The following is a 17,455-nucleotide window of genomic DNA, read 5'->3' on the forward strand; positions in this document are numbered from 1 at the left end:
TGCAGGACACCTTTTCATCCTTACCTTCTAACAAATCTCTCTTTGTCTCAAAGAATATTGCATCTAGCTGGTGACTAAAAGCTGGAATTACTATTTATTCACTACCAATTTATCCTTCAGCTTCACTCACCAGAAATGGCATCAAACCTGCTGTTTTCTTTGGTAGGCATCTGCATTCCTGTTAAGGTACCAAAGCCAAGCAGTTTTGCCTCAGCCCTTTAGTTTTGCAATACTGAAGGGGCCCTCTGGGAAAACAAGTGTTTAACTACATGAGAGGGCACCTCCCTACTGAATAGCTATTTACTTTGGGTTGAAGAGGAGAAAAAAATTTCAATAGAAGTCAAACATCCCATCTAATCACATGATATGGGTGCATACCAGAATGTTGGTTATTGACTACCTGGAAATACTTCTCAGACAGTTTCCTTTATGAAGAGGAAAAGAGCAGGAGCAAACTAGTTTATAATTATTTGGCAATTTTTGACTAATTGGTGTTGATTACAGTGTCAAAAAGCTAGAAAATTTGTAAAGCAACACTCTCGAGATATAGGAATTTGGATTCACTCAGCCCTACCCTACTTGGCTTGAATTAAAAACATCCTTTTGTTTCCAAAGTTGTTTCTTTTCTAATTATCAAACAGCGTTAAGCAAGCAAACCCACTTTGCTAGGAAACAAACAGCAAGGTTCTGTTGAGAACTTAAGTTCCTGCCTTGTAAAGACTTGCTGAAAGTCTTTCTCTTGTCATTTTAAGCAATTTCTAACATGTGCGCATGTTCTTTTCTTTCCACACACTGTAGAGCTGGCAGACAGAAGAGTGCAGAGGGATTCCGTGGTTGTTAAAACAAGTGAATGTCTTAAAATGGAACACTGAACAAGAACCAGGACCATTTCTGTAACCAATCGACAGAATGCAGTCAGACTAAACCAAATGCTATTTTGGCCAGCTATAACCATTGATGCTTACCAGTTTTCCTTATTAAAAAAGAAACAAAGCAAACCAAGACAAAAAAATCCCCTATCTCAACTAACTGAATGCTGCACACACAAACGGCCGTATAGCATCCCAGTCACACACTTCCCACAGTCATCATCTTAAAACAGAGTTGTTCCTTCATGGTAGATTTATTGTCTCTCTAGAATAGTCTTAGCATGCTGTCAGGATACTTGACCGTGCAAAAGGAACAGCAGCAACCATCTTTTTTTTTTTTTCCATTACCTTCTCATCAAAACAGATTTCCGCTCTTTGGCAATGCATTTAATTTTTATTTTAATATCTCTGATTTTATTTTCACAACACCTCAGAGCAGGACCTGCCACTGTGTTCCACACAAATCGATGGTTCTTATCCGAAAAGAGACTTGTGTTTTCAGCAGGAGGGATGCATTTGTTACATCAACAGTATCTCCCACTCACTGTGCCAACTAACAATCCTGAAAATTATCACTGAGAACTGAAAAAAAAAAAAGCCTCAACAAAAAACAAGTCAAACCTTTTCTATTTACCTCTTCCCTCTGGTCAGGGGGAAGCTTTTTTCAAAACTAGCTGTCATCTGGTATTAGAGAGAGAGAGAGACAGTGAGAAATATTATTAAGTATAAAGCATATGAAAACTTTTTCACAGAATGGGAAGAGGTTACTTGTTTCTTTCAACTTTCTGTTCCTATAGAAAATACTTTGTTCTCATTTATCACTACTCCCCCTCTCCCTGCCCCAAATGCCATAATTAAAAACTAGTAAAAGCAATTACTGCTTGTAATTATAACAATAGCTACTAAGCCCACATTAGTTTAGTCCACCACTTACTTCAAAGTACTCTCAAAATATTACAATCCCAATCCCCCAATCAGTCTAAATATAAAGCAGATGCATATGACCTTAGCAGTCAACAGAAGACAGACAGCGAAGTACAGCTGCAAGTATGTGAGCTACAATATCCAAGTTATAAACTAAAAACATGATTGTCAAGAGGAATGGGGACACATTTAAGTCTCTTGACATAACAGAAGATACTACTCATTTGTGGCCACAGGTGGTACACTGTTGTGGTCAACTTGCCATAATGCAGCAAATGAGCAACCTTTTGTAAATCCATACACATATATTGTTTAGTAAGTGATGCTTTACAGAAAAAAAAAAAAAGTTCTAGAAAGATGAAAAGTACTTTTTGTTCCTTCCTCCCACAAAACACACACAAGATTTGATGAGTGCCATGACTCTAACCACAAGAAAACCTTCTGATTCTTGTGGTTCCAAATCCTACTGATACCTGCGAACTAAGATTATTAGAAAATAGCTATTTGTGCAATAGAATTATTAAGAACAATTTAAGATGTTTTAACCATTTAACAATTGTGCTGCAGAACAAATACTGATCTTTTGAGGAATAGTTAGAATAACTGTAGGATAAGGCACTCATAAATAATCTTACTGGAGGCGGTTTGGCCTTGGTAGTGGCAGGGGCAAAGAAACAAGATAAAGAAGCTGCAAATTAGCACCAAAACCAGAGCAGGCTGGCCTGGAAGGACAAGGTGTACGTGACCACAGGGCTGAGTTTGCGCAGAAGTCAGGGTCAACTGGTGGACACGGTGAAGAAGACTCTGAGCCTTCATCTGAAGCCCCCCGATGACCACCTGCAGCCCCCAACAGCCATGCGCAAGAGACATTGACATATGCTAAATGAGTTCCCAGAAAAGTTATGAATATGATAAAAATGCAAGGAATATGTATGATGAAGGTAGTATGAATGCCTGTTGATTTCATTCTCACACACACACATGAGGAGGAGCTCTCCCCTGTGTGTCCAGCGCTGTAATAAAGAATGCCTGCTTTCTAAAACTCCAAAATTGTGCCTTAGAGAGTGAATTAATTACCACTTGCTGGTAACACTACGTTTGGCTGCAAACTTTTAAATCAGCATAACAGAAGTCTCTGTGCTAATGTACTGCTCGAGGAGGAAACCTGATACAAACTTAGAACTAAAAACTTAATAAAATCTTCAGTCTGTTCCAGAGGACCATTAGTGCAATAGACAAGAGACACTTCCCAAGGAATCTTTAGAGAAACAGTATTTATGAGAAGAAATTAAAATAATTTATTGCCTTCCATTTGTCAAAGTTCCTATAGTGTTAAGAATGAGGGATAAGGAACTAAATCTAGGGAGCAAACAGTCCAAAGCCTGGCTATATTCAACACAAATGTACACAACCTTATTACCATCAGAGGGTTCAAGATCATTTAAAAGGCAATTGCTTCTCTCTGCAATACTGTATCCTGCCAACGAACAAAGATACTTTGTGCGCATTTTTCTTTTATCATGTCCTTTCATCTTTTGCTCTTTTGGTAACCAGGCCAAATAGGTGGAGGATTTGAAAGGAGACATACTGCTTTCTTGTTGACTTCTAGTTTTCCATTTTCACACATAAGCTTGGAAATAGCCATTCCACACACACATACCTACAAAGCAAATCCTGTTCATTTCACAAAGCTTTGCCATAGCCTCCCTGCCCACCTTCATCGGGAATTTCACAGGGACACATCTTTGAAACGGACAAAAAGCTATATAACCATAATAGAGGAATCATCTGTCGCACTCACATCTCATATTATTCCTACTGAAATTCCTGTCAGAAAACGGGTACAAGTAATACCGTGAAGACCAGCTCCCACATAAGGCGAGTTTAACTGAACATGGAGTAGATCTGAAACAGGCACTCTGTATGAGACCTCCCTGCATCTTACACATACCACCTTTGTTATGCAGACTTCCACATGCACCACGTCTTGCACCTTAATCTTTTCTGAGGTACAAAGAAGATCCTCTGCCTTCAGGACTGTAGCTAAAGGCTTCCTACTAAGGTTTTTTTACTTTGCTCACTTTCTGGATGTGAAAATCACCATCTCCTCTTAGTGGCTGTCTCTGACCAGCAGTCAAAACTAGGACTCCATACATCTTTTTAATGCAAACAGCACGATACATAAGTGCTGTAACAAACCATAAAAGAAGTCTGTCCTGTTGTTTATAAATCCTACCTAAAAGACCAACCACATAATCAAACTATCGTTTACCTCAAGCAGCAGACTAAGCTTATCTTTGTGTTGAGTACGTACAGATCTCACCCAGAAGAGAAAAATCTAGTTGTCCCCTGTGTCTGTGCTTTAGCCCCTCCTGATCTTTTGCCCAGCCTATGCAGAGACAAATGCTCTGCCTGCAATTTGGTTGTTGAGCATCACAGGATACACCCTGCCTCCTAAATGTTTGCTTATGGTATATTCTCTAGCTTCAACTCTAGTGATCTCTCTGCAGATGCACAATAATCTTCTCAAAATCTATACTAACACATATTGATGGTGATTCTCAGGTAATTAAAAATATATCATGCACACAAATTACACATAAAAGCCTATTAGGTGGCATGTATGACTTCTGAACATCAGAGGAACACGCTAATTGTACTTTTGAATGATCTGTGATCGTGTCTTCTACAAGACATAAACAGCATACAGCTCTGTATCTTCCAACAGTGTGCTCGCCAACATTTATCTCTGCTTTTGATTTCCTGTACCTACAATACAATGCATGAGGATGTGAAGGTCAAATCCAACCATCCAAACAATCTTAGCAATTAAAAATATCTGACATCAATGGATTGCTTGCTGAGGGCTATGAAGATAAAACGGAGGTGGAAAAAGATGGGGAGGGGGGAAAAAGGAAGCAAATTATATGGAAACATCCTGGGTAGAAATTGAGACATTTTCTTCAGCCAAGATTCAATCTCTCTGATGTTACTCCTTCTAAGACATTGCACAGTCTTATCCTGCTATAAAACCACTGATTACCCTTTGAGGAGTGCTCTACCTGCCCCAAATGACTGTTCTCTTCCCACCCTCTATTTTCCGCTAGTTTTCTGCAGACAGGAGTCTGCTGTGGATTAGGAAATACTCCTGTAAGAGAGTGATGCAGTGGAAAGAAGTCAAGCTCCCAGTATGCCTCTGCGCTTAAACCCCTCGCTGATGTAGTCATTAGATGGTCAATGCTGAATTCAGATTATAAAAATCAATGGAAACTGAGCCTAGAGAGCACCTAATTAAAGTATCCTAGCTCTAGCTCTCTCATAACAGGAGAGCTGTGAAAACAAGAACTTTGGCATCCATTCAGTGCCTTCTCTCATGTTTTCACTTGGAACAGCGTCAGGCTTGCATGTGCACCAAGATGTGCAGACACAGGTGTGACATTCTGAGTCCTCACAGAAAAACTATATCCATTAAAAGCTGTGCTCATTCACTCAACCAAAGCATCAGGAAAGCATCCACACCAGAGTCAGAATCTGAAGGCAGCTACTGGAGGCTTTTATCTTCTGAGTGTACCAGCAGATTACAGAAGAAAAAACTAAGAAATAAAAGAGCAGTTCAGAAACAAGTAAATGTATGAGGGGAAACATGCAAATATTCACATACTTTGCTGTTTGTTTATCCATAACTTTACGGCCTAACGCACCTCCTGCAACACTCCAGATAACATAGTAAGTTAAGACTTACCTCCTCACCACATCATTTTACTGTTCTTAAAATTCTGTATTAGGATTCCAACTAGAAGCTTTAGAACAACAACAGCAAAAAAATCTAAAGCAAATTTACAAATTATAAAGTAACTTGTATCAACCAGTTCTGTCTTAGTCCAATTCAGTGCATTAATAAGAATCTCTCTTGAACAAATACTGCAGCTTTCTTTCCACTAGAGCCACTAAAGCTAAATAGGGAAGGGTAGACAACTACTTAACACTTCAGTGAATTGCATTAGGTTCAAGCAAATGAGCTCACCTTCCTCCCTTTCAAACGCTCTGGCACAGTTGTGACAGGTTTTGCCTTGGTCTCATGTGACCAAATTACTCACCTTCCCCATCAGAGCTCATATTTTCATAGGAATCCCAGCGTATTAGTGGGTCTGAGGTATTGTAGTCAACTATCACTCCGTGATCCTTCTGAAGGTGTTCACATCCTAAAATAAAAAACGTCTGTTTGAGACCAAAAATTATCATAGCCACATTTGTAATGACATACACGCAAATATGGATGTGGCCTTCTGACGAAGTTTGTTCCCCAAACTACAATACCATATTCTGAAATGTCAGCGGCAGCAACAGGGGAAGAAAGGTTATAATAAACCAGCTAAAAAAAAAAAAGCTTAATTTATGTTACATTACAGAAGGTACAAGCAGAGAATTTTATCTTGGGCTTCTTGATTATGATGTAGCTCTGATAACTTGGATCAGCCCCTGAACACAACACAGATGATCCACTCTGCCCTACAGGCAGGCACGATAAAACAAACAGCATTTCAGAATGAAACCACAAGTATCTATAAGGAGATGGTACTGAAGGAATGGTAAAATAAAACTTTGTTACAGATTATCATTCTGATACTAGAGTAGTTCATCACTCAAGATGAACAGGGAGAGCTGAAAACTGCCACTCCGTGTCCCTCCCAGCTCCCCCACTCATCCATTCCCCAGCCTCCTGGCAGAACCTGAAATTGGGCAGCTTGCCTTCAATGGGTTTGGCTGTGCTTAAGTATGCTCTGCCAAACGTACCTCAAATTTTCAGCAGTAACTCATGTTTTTTCTGCCCTTTAATGAGGCATAAGATAATATGCAGCTTTTAAATGTATACCATGAGGCATTTGGGTGCAGTCCAGTGATTCAAAAGCAAAGCAAGAACTCATGACCTTGGACTTGGCTTTGACACCGATACAAGTCAAATTGGCTTTCTGCCTTTGTTCCTCTATCTAGATTAGGGAACAAAGAAATCCTCAGTTATCCACTCTTCGTCTGTGTCTCACAAAGCAAGTCCCATTGTAAATTGTTTTAAAGCAGCAGTGTTACACATGTTGTGACTTTCAAAACAAGCATACAGTTAAATTTAGAAGGACAGGAATGCTATGGTCCTGTACCTTTATATCCAGGCAGAAAAACGTCATCTGTAGAGAGTTTCTGTGATGATGTTTGTCACAAGGCAGATTTATGAAGTTTGTTACCTAAATATTTAGGTGTCTCATCTTAACTTGGCACATGCATTCTTTCTTAAAAACTGTATCACAGTCAGTTATTTTCTAGAATACTGTGTCCAGTTTCAAGATGCACAATACAAGAAAGATATGAATAAAGTGAAGCAAATTCAGGGAAGGGCGACCAGTGTGGTCAGGACTGAAGGACTTGCCCTGTGAGGAAAGGCTGAGGGACCAGGGCTTCTTCAGTCTGGAGATGAGATGGTCTTGTGGGTGACCTGACAGCAGCCTCCCAAAGGCCATGGAGGAGACAGAGCAAGGTGGGAGCAAGGCAGAAGGACAACAAGGAACAGATAAATTGAATCTAGAGAAGTTCAGAGTCAATACAAGGAAAAAAAATAAGTCCACTGTGAGGACAGTCGGACACTGAAACAGTTTGCCCACTGAGGTTGTGAAGTCTCCATCCTCGGAGGTTTTCAAGATTTGACTGGACAAAGCTCTTGGCAAACTGCTGCAATCCCACAGATGACTCCTGCTTTCAGCAGGAGTATAGACTAGAGATTTTCTGAAGCTGTTCTATGATTTTATAATATTTGTACATATGGAAAAGTAATTTTGCAGCAATTGTAAATAAGTATTTCAAGGTGAACTCTTTTTCCTTGCCAGTTAATCCTTTAGATAGCAATTGAATATGAATTTACAATTATTTAGAACCTTACTTTCCAACAACTTGGAGCCTGATAAAAAACTGATCTGCCATCTAAAGAAGGGAGACTTGAAAAAATTTTGATCCTTTTTCAGACACATCAACGGGCCGCTCTTCAAGCACTTAATATCCAGAAATATTTTGAACAAGCTAGACAAATTTATTTATAAAATTGTTTTTGTTATATGGCTTTCCAACAGGCTAAGTGAGATCTTCACATTCAGTTGGACAGAATCCAACTTCTTACTGGCTGCTACTACAAGTTTCTAAATGACCAAAGTGGTGAGGAAAAAAAAAAAAAAAGGAAAACATACAATTTACAGGACACTGAATGGCAATATGTATGAAACAGTTCAGAATATTTGGGTTTCATCCAGTCACCGGCAAAATCCATACTTTTTGGGACACCACAAAATGAGTAGGAAGCCCATTAACAGAAATAAACTGCAATATAAAGCATGATCTTGAGTTCTTATTGCAGGTCGTAATTATCTGTGATTTTAGACATATTACAGTAGAATTCTGGAGGCATACAGGAAATACCCAACAAACAACCTCAGAGAAGAAGCATTTCCAACAAAACTATAGCTGTATCTCTGTATGCTAAACTGAAGACAGTCCAAACTACACCGCTGCAGACATAATCAGTTTTGACAACATCCAAAAAAGCTCCCAAGATAAGCCACTGCCATCGCTTATGCCAGGCCAAGCTACCTATACTCTGCATGTTTTACACAGATACACACAAATGTTTTCTGCTACTCATCAGGAACGGTTCTGGCATGGTTTTAAAACAAGATCTGATCCCTCCTATGCTGATGTAAACACAGAGATTTCATTAAATTTTTCAAATTTAAGCCAGTAATAGTATTACATACTAATTGTAAAGTTGAGTTTCAGATCTTCTACAAGAGAAGTGGAATAAAAGAGGAAAATAGGATTTATTATTTTTTTTTTTAAATATACATCTCAATGTGGTTTATTTTCAAACAAATCGTATTTTTAGTTCTGTATACTCACCTTGGATTTTCTCTGGAGTTCCTGAAAACACTAATTCCACTTTGCCATAATCAGGGAAACGGTCATCTGAAAACAAAGGATAGTATTTCAGCAAGCTATCTCCCAGGAAAGCAGTTCCAAGGCACTCAGAAACCAGGATTCTCTGCATCTATTAATACACCCTCATCACTCTTTCCTTCTCACTTGCAGTTTAGCAATTTGCTTCTAAAAGAGCCACAGTCTTTTCCCCACACATTTCCCAGAAAAGACCACATAAGCATTAGTTGGCAGTTTTGTTTACTTCCAAGAACAGTCAAAAGCAGAAGAGATGTACAGTTTGCAAACCCCTCTCCAGACAGACATGGCTGGCTTTGGCTTTTAAAGGAAAACACACCCAGGAGAAAACGAAAATTGTTCTCTATGTTGGCTAAACTGCAATACTTGACTACAAAACTTTTTTGTAGCTATCTGTTGCAGTAAAATATGTTTGATTTTAGTTTGCTACTAATGTAGGGTAAGGGAGTTACAATCCTGACTATAAAAATAAAAGTGAATAATTTGGAAAATACAAAGACTAGCATAACACATTTTCAAATGTGTTTGAAAACTTTGCCTCCATTTTTGGATATTGTGAAGCGTATTAGAGGATCTTCATACCCAAGCAGACTAGGTCACAGGCTCAGCATCAGACTGTGACTGTTTTCATCAGCCATAAAAGGGATCAACTTAGCTCATGTTATTTCCTGTAATGGTGACTAACAGTCACGATTTCAAACAAATATCTGTGGTTTTTACAAATGTGAGAGGAGGCAATAAGGACTATGTAGGAATATCTGAATTATTTTGACAAGTAAATTCACTTGAAGGGCTTTTCTTCTCGTTAGAGGTTTACCTGTGTTACATGCTAGGAGTTAACGCAAGCAGTCTCCCTTTCCCTAAAAACAGGGATGGATTAAAAACAAAAATCCGTCTGAAAACAGGTCCTGAAGATGATCATCACATGCACAGGCACACACATGCACCCCCGCATACATACGCATCAAACCAACCACCGAAGGCAAGTACCTTTGTTGGCATTGTCCAAATCCTGTTTGCCAAACACCAGGACGTGTCCTTGGATAGCTCCAGTGTGAAACTGAAGGCGAAAAACCACATCACGAGTAGCTGACCGGTATTTTTTGTGATAACATTTCAGCTAGAAAGAGAGAGAAACATGTCAGGAAGTAATTTCTTACAAATCTGAACAAACGCGCGTGCATGCATTAGTCGGCAAGTAAAGCAGCCACAGAGCAAATTCCTGCAGACACCTATGATGTTGTAACAAGCAGGGTATGCGTTATTCAATCCTTTAAAATTATACAGGCCCAAGGCAAGGTAGTTCTGGATGTGTAAAAATAATAATTACTGTTTTCATCACTATCAGTCACCAATCAGTAGATTATGATTCAGAATCACAACATTTGTCAGTACAATGTTGGAATGCTGACTTGTATCCATACTTCTTCACAGCACCAACTGAGTGTAAAACTGAATTATAACACACCCATTTCAAAGTAACTGAAGAATACGCAGGGTTTTTAGAAGCAAGACTGCAAGCTGATTACATCTAATTTGGGACTTTAAAAACCTGCTCTACTGCTGATAGCATCTTCTTTTATGTTACTGTGGGAAATTGGTAGTAGGTTTTGACACCTTGGCTAGAACAACACAGAACTGTGTAAAAATAACATTTCAGCAGCTAAAGGTGAACATAATACACCACCTTCCCTTAGGCTAGACATATGGATATTTTACCCACTACTTTTCTGAGTCCACTGTAATACAAAGCCACTCAACATTCTTACAGGAATACGTAAAATTTTTGGTAACCTTCATCACTGAAAATTTTATTATATTATCCTGACAATGCCAGGATTTTATGATAAAGAAGATGCTACTGAAATGCATTAAAAAGACAACAAAAATCACCTTTTTTGAAGGCAGACTGAGAAACGTGTTCTAGACAGAAAATACTGAATAATGGAAGAGCAAACAGGTATTCAAACTGAAGTAAAACAAGAAAGATGTAGAAGTTTAAGAGGGATACTTCTGAAAGTTGGGATTAAACCATAGTTATGAATTTTTTCTCACTACAGGATTTGAAAAATCTAACATAAGATGCTGCTCTCTATCCTTCATTATAGTAAACCCAGGATGCTTTAAACTCCAGAAGTTAATCATTGTTGACCATATGCACAGCACATAGGACAACTTCTGAAACATTTCAGACAATATACCAGAGATGGGCTTTTTTCAGGTATTCTCTACACAAACCACATGTTCCTAACACTTCAGAAAGGCTGGGAGTGTCTCTACGCAAGTAAGTGCTATTCTATTTGTAAGTGAGGATTTGGTGTTGTTTCTTTGTTGTTTAAAAGAGAATCCCCTACAGCATTGTGGTAATATCAGGTAAAATACTATTTGCTTCTTATTTTAAGCAGTGCTGTACACCCACTAAAATTAACATAATGTACAAACCCCTGCCTACTGAAGGGATCTACTTCCTTTTAATCCAACACAACCAGCAGCATCATTTCATTAGAACCATGGCCATAAGTCAGTCCCTTAAAGTAACAAAATACAAGGTAGGATAAACAGACTGTTTGGTTCAAGAATAAATAAAAGCTTATTCTCTACTATGCCCTGCAACTCTAAGGCAAAACACCACCATAAAGGATGAAAATTGCAAGTTTGCCCAGAAGTGAAAAATAGAAAGGGGATTAAAGGGAGTCCCTGATGAAAGATATTAGAACTAATCTGCTCCAAAATGTATAATTGGCCTGCAAGTAACGGTGATAATTCTATTTAATTACATTACGTGAGCAAAAAGAAGCCTGAAAAGACTTAAGAGCTTCTTTAAGGTTATATACATTCCTCCACAATTAACTTCTTTAGCTGATGAAACAATCACATTAATATGTGGATCATACATGAGAGTTTCTGAAGATGCAGAAGACTGAATACCTGAACAATACATGTCCAAAGAGTTTTGACTTCGCATAGGTGCTGGATTTACTCAGAATCTACTGTCTCTTGCACAATCATGTTTATAAAAAATGCTGAATCTGGGTCACTACAGAGAACTATGTAGTTCCTGCCTCTTTCTACTTTCTGATTCAAAGTAACAGCCTGGAATAATTTTAACTTAGCATATCCTAAACAAATTATATAGAACTGTAATCGTTTATAAAAATCTGACCTCTCTTACAACCAGTAACTGTGTACATCTGTACCCAGGACACCGAAAACATCTTTTAGTGCTTAGGATACATAACAAGCTTTCAATGAAGTCTAAGCTTAACTTTGAATTCTGACTCTGCTGCTTTCTGATGATATATTCAAGAATTAATGCAAGCCACTGTAATATGCTGGGAAATACCTATATGCACTTACAGATGCCAGAGCAGCTTCTCAACAACTATGCCTGGGCTGTATCACCACATACTGTTCACACTGTGTTAACAAATTCTCTAAACCTATGACAAGCAAGTCTAGACCAGGAATACTGTCTGACAATACTCGCCCCCACCATTCATTCCACACGCTCTGTCCCTTTAGTTTAACAAATTGAAAGGCATGGCAACTACCTTTCTTTACTTCCTCTGTGCATAACTGTGTACGGTGAGAGAAGCAGGGAGATTTAAAATGATAATGCTGCAATTAAACCACAGCTATGCTTTGCACACAGGGAACTACATGCACTATATTAGCGTGTATGAATTGCTTTCTAAATACTGCCCGTGTTTGCATAACCAGAAGGCTTTTATTTGGTATCACACCTTTCTGAGTCCCAAGACAATTCAGAATTACTTAGGTATTTTATTTACACCATATAGTTTTACGATTGTGCACATTGCCTGACAAGTTAGAAGACAAGGGTATTTTAATGTCGAGTTACAAATACTCCCCAAAGCAATTTTTATAAAGAAAACAGCGATACAGGCATTACTGTACACGGTGATGCTATGAAATGGGAGTGCTGAGAGCAATTGCTTTGGCTCCTAAAAACCTTCTAGATTGAGTTTTATATGAATTCTGATTCCTATAAATCTCAAGGATGATGACTAAATTAACTTAGTAACCTGTTTTGTAGTCTGTCTGCAACCATTTGCAGCCATCAATTTATTTTTTTTTTCACAGGAACGCAAAACAGGTCAGAGACTGCAAACTAAATGACCCCGTACTAGATTTTCATTCCATACAATGAACTTACCATAATATCTCCCTTCAAAAGCTGGGCAGGGTCTATAGCAATGCAGATTCGGCTTTGATTTTCTGGTCCTACGCTACTTAAGAGGAGAGAAAAGAAGAAGAAAATTTGTGGTTTAAAGAAACAAAAAACAAACAAACAAAAGCCTATGCAATTCTGCAATTACAAGAATTAAAACCTGGATTCAAAAGTAAAGGAAAATGCTTATGACTTACTATATTCCAGATGTATAAACTGGTTGCATAGCCTGGTATAACTTCAGAAAAGGCCGGCAAGCTGAAAAGAAGTCAAAAGAAAAGACCGTGTTGTAATTATTTTCCTTTACCTAAATATTACAACTAGGAAGCTTCATGTACATCCAGACAAAACTAAGTGGCACACACATGGCACAGTGTTGACTGTCAAAACAGCGTTCAAAGCAAAACTGTTAGATTCTTTTTCCCCCAAAGAAGTATTTGATTATTTTTCCTGATCTTCAGACTAGTTCTGAATTGGGGAAGAGGAGATTTTAAAGGATTCTGGTAAGGAAAGAAAGAGGGAACACGTTGCTCCCTATTAAACCATCTCCCTTCCTCCCCACTTCTGCAGGAAAACAAAATTTTTAAGGGAAGAAAGAGAATGGCCAAAACAAAACAAAAAACCCCACAAACCAAAATAAATTAAAAAAAAATAATAAAAAAAAAAAAAGCATTTTCAAAATTAAACAAAATATTTGATCTACAGTTTTGTTTCAAAACTAGTAAGTCCCTTAAATTTCTTACTAGAACAAATACTTTGTCTTTATTGAAATAGTTGTTTTAGAAATAAAACCAGACTACGCAACAGTGACAGTGGAGCACTGCAAATTTATGCTGATAACATTCCAAAGGACAGGTGCTATTTAACTCTTAGATGATACAAATGCAGAGTTATACTCTTTTATATATACTCTTTTAATACCTTGGTTTAGCATTCTAGTTTTAAAGGCACTTACTGTAGCAGGCCACCTTAGAAACACACCATATCCAAACGGCTTTCCTATAAATATCCAATCTCAAACCAGAAAAGAGATTATATTTATGATTATGTTTATTATCTAAACAAGGAGGGAATAACTGTGAAACCTGAGCAGGTTCTCGGTTCTTTTGCAGTGACTGGGATAACAACTGTTCAGAAACTAAGGAGACATGGATAGCACCAACGCTTCTTTTAACAAAAAAGAACTATTTTATTTCACCTGCTGTAATTTCTACTCTTAGGATATTTCTCTTCTCCTGGTTCTTTTATTGGGAATATTTGGAGTGATACGATGGAGCATCAAAGTCTACTCTGAGATTCAAGCAGGCTTTCTAGAAAGCCCCAAAATGAAACAAGACTTTAAGCCTACACCTGGATAGGAAAAGTTAGGTAAGTTACCTCCGCCAGCATCAAAGCTCGGGATGCCATGAAGGATAACATAGTGCAGGAAAAGAGGGGTTGCATTCATTTTCACAGATCCAGATAGAAGGCCACTTAAGAATTGCACGTATCTAAGAATACGAAATGTATCTGAATTAAATAAAAACACTAAAAATACAGAAAATACATTCTTCACACATTAATATTTCTAGGCCATGGGTAGTGAATAGCATTGTGACACTACACATAACTCCAAAAGAATAATCTTCACAAAATAGCATGAAAAAACACTTTAATTTACCACTTCATAAAATTCACAGCTGTTACATTGCTGTTGTTGGTGTCTTCATTTTAGTTATTTATCTCACTCCTCTAAGTAAGAAAGGAACTAACAGAGATGGTGAATTCAGTCATTTTGGTATACATTTCTAGTTGCAGCTGAAGGTGTCAGTCAGCTGTCACAGCAGCATGACATGGGTCCCGCCCCATTTACAGCGAAGCGCCCGGCGTTAAAATGAGAGCAAGAAGTGCCCTTGTCAGAAATCTTTGCATTAAGGCCAACGTAGGCAAATAACTTCCTCATTATGAGAAGTGATCTGATTCAGCACCAAACGGAGGAAAACTACCATAGCAGTGTGAAAATCATCGTATTTCTACTATTTAATACCTGGTTTGGTCACAAGCAAGTACATGCAAATGAATATCGCTGCAGTGTGTGTTACACAAATTTCCTTAAATAACCAAGGGAAATCAGTCTCCTTTAAATTTTTCTCCTGCCTTTGCTCCTTTTTCCTCCATGCCCATGATACAACCTTCATTTTACTTCACTCTCAGGAATGTACAGAAAAAAGAAAATCACCTCTTCTTCCCCCTTTGCATACAGATCTCATTAACTGATCCCTTGCTGCATTCTCCTGGTAACATCACAACTAACAATATCCTGCCCGAAGACTGCAGCTTTATTACCCCAGAATGGGGGTTGTGGGGGTTTAAAATAGGTTTCATTTTACAGACAGCTAGCAAAGCTTGCTTTATTTTGAAATGTTAAGGAAATCCATCTTTGCTTTTTGGTTTCCTCCTTCAGTCTTTCAGAAGAATTGAGCAAATGTCCTTGAAGAGGGTAGGGAAGATAGATACCACCATTCACACCTATTTCACCTCTAGCTTTAGGGCTCACATACACATCATCTAAGTTAGCAGCTACTGAGACTTCGTCTCTACACGTTTTGAAAAACTGCCCCGATGCACAATGCACAGAGCCCGCTTTGAGGGTCCCCAGCTCTCATGGAAATATGCCTGCTGCATAAGGCTTCTTGGTGAGAAGATTTAAGAACATCTATTTCCTCTTGCTCCTATGGTTCACACTTCTCTATCTGGTAGGCACCACTCTCAAACCCTTATTATTAAAATGCAGTACGTATATATATGCAGACATAAAAGTGACTAAAGAAAAAAAGAAGAGGCTGTTAAATTTCTAGTTATGAAAAGTTTATTTCAAGTCTAACGGAATGCTGTGCTACTATTTTTCAAGTGAAAAAGAGCTGTGCAGATCACCAAATGGGTTCAAGAAGTAACGGAAAAGTTTTTCTTATTTAGAGATTAACAGAAGCAAATGGCTTATGCTCGTTGTTATTACTTATTTTTCTAGTTTAACTACTAGCAAAGCCTTATCCTTTAAACAACCTCTACAAAACCTACTGTATTCATGCTGATTAACATCAAAACTAAACAGTGATTACTAAATCACATACAGTTGATATTTTATGTTTCTAAAAGAATATCCACCTATATTACAATTACTGGTCTGATGAATATCAATCTCGCTTGGTACCGAATCCATCATTATCACTCATCAAAAGGAGGTAAATAGCAAACCCCAGAACTATTCACTTTCCGAGCTTCTTGAGTCCTAACTCAACCTTATTCACGCAGACAGACTGAAAAAGTAAGATGTCCAGACAGACAGAATGAATAATGCATGCTTTGACAAACATTTACTAGCATGGACACGGGGCAGACGCATAATCTGCAGATCCTCCAAAGAAGAGGTAATAAGATCTTTATTGCACACTAATCAACACACATTCCACACACGTTATTAATGCCACAGAAAAATGAGTTTATTATCTTGGAGCAATCAAGAAATAGATTGTGACATCTTTTTGTTAACAAACAATGCAGTAAGAACGCACATAGATAACAGCGTGGTATAAAAGGTCTTATCTCTCTTGGGCTGTGCGCAGGAGCTGAAGGAGAGATTTCATCAATCAAGGAACATTAATATATGATAAAGTGCTGAGAGTTCAGGAATCACTGGAGGATCTTGTGGAAATAGCATTCACATAGCAGGGGAGGGAGTAAGGGATGGGGACAGAAGATAAGTATGACATTTCTTATTGATATGAATTAGAAACAAATTAAATACCTTCTTTGGGATGGCTGCATTAAAGCTGAAACTTTATCATCAAAGAATTTCTTCATAGCAAATCTGTCTAGAGCCTGATCAGCACTGTCAAAACAGAGACACAGATACCACGTTATTACAGTTTGCGGTTATCCTAGAAACTCAGCAGGTTACTGCCTGAAATATGCCAGAATATTTGGAAGGAAAAAGAAGGAAAGGAAGGAAAAATAAAGAAGCACCTAAATCACAACTCTGGCACTTACAGGTCAGACAAGAAGGTTTTTTCCACTGACACCTCCTCATTCCACACCCTAAGGCAGTTTCCTTCCCGAGGCAAAGCACCTACTCCCTTATTCAATTAACTGGATTGCATATTTCCAACATGAATGTGTTATTCAAGTCATAATTCAATAAACTTTAGCAAAGCCAAGCAGCTCAGGCTGCAAAAGAAGGATACTTGCTATAATTTCCTAACTGTGCCACTGGGTAGTTCTCTCTGCAAAATACAATTTTATTCTCTTTTTAAAAATGAAGCAGCAACATTATGGAGATGAAAGCCACTGCCTAGCTCTGACTGTATTACAGTACATGAGGTGCAAAGGATGCCAGGTTAGAGGATCATTTAAGCAGCCAAATAATTCATTCAGTCTTTGTTTCCTGTGCCCTGAGCCACCGAGGGAAAGAACATTTAACATAAAAGTGTCAAACTTTGAAAAATAA

The 17,455-nt window shown here is 38.2% G+C and overlaps 1 protein-coding gene across 8 annotated transcripts in view; it reads right to left on the reverse strand.

Annotated features, from left to right (window-relative positions):
• TNS3 (tensin 3) overlaps positions 1 to 17,455 on the reverse strand; it is a 222,796-nt gene that overhangs the window by 79,624 nt on the left and 125,717 nt on the right. For 7 of the 8 annotated variants that reach the window (XM_032998809.2, XM_042806674.1, XM_042806672.1 and 4 more), the window contains 7 exons: positions 16,757 to 16,840; positions 14,350 to 14,462; positions 13,170 to 13,230; positions 12,958 to 13,033; positions 9,771 to 9,900; positions 8,727 to 8,792; positions 5,891 to 5,995 (listed from right to left, as the gene is read on the reverse strand). In XM_032998809.2, coding sequence (XP_032854700.2) covers positions 5,891 to 5,995; positions 8,727 to 8,792; positions 9,771 to 9,900; positions 12,958 to 13,033; positions 13,170 to 13,230; positions 14,350 to 14,462; positions 16,757 to 16,840 — 635 coding nt within the window. The remainder of the gene's footprint in view (positions 1 to 5,890; positions 5,996 to 8,726; positions 8,793 to 9,770; positions 9,901 to 12,957; positions 13,034 to 13,169; positions 13,231 to 14,349; positions 14,463 to 16,756; positions 16,841 to 17,455) is intronic. The other variant, XM_042806673.1, reaches the window with a different exon arrangement.

This window comes from Tyto alba, unplaced genomic scaffold (assembly GCF_018691265.1).
Source record: "Tyto alba isolate M040663 unplaced genomic scaffold, T.alba_DEE_v4.0 Super-Scaffold_48, whole genome shotgun sequence".
Classification (NCBI taxonomy): domain Eukaryota; kingdom Metazoa; phylum Chordata; class Aves; order Strigiformes; family Tytonidae; genus Tyto; species Tyto alba.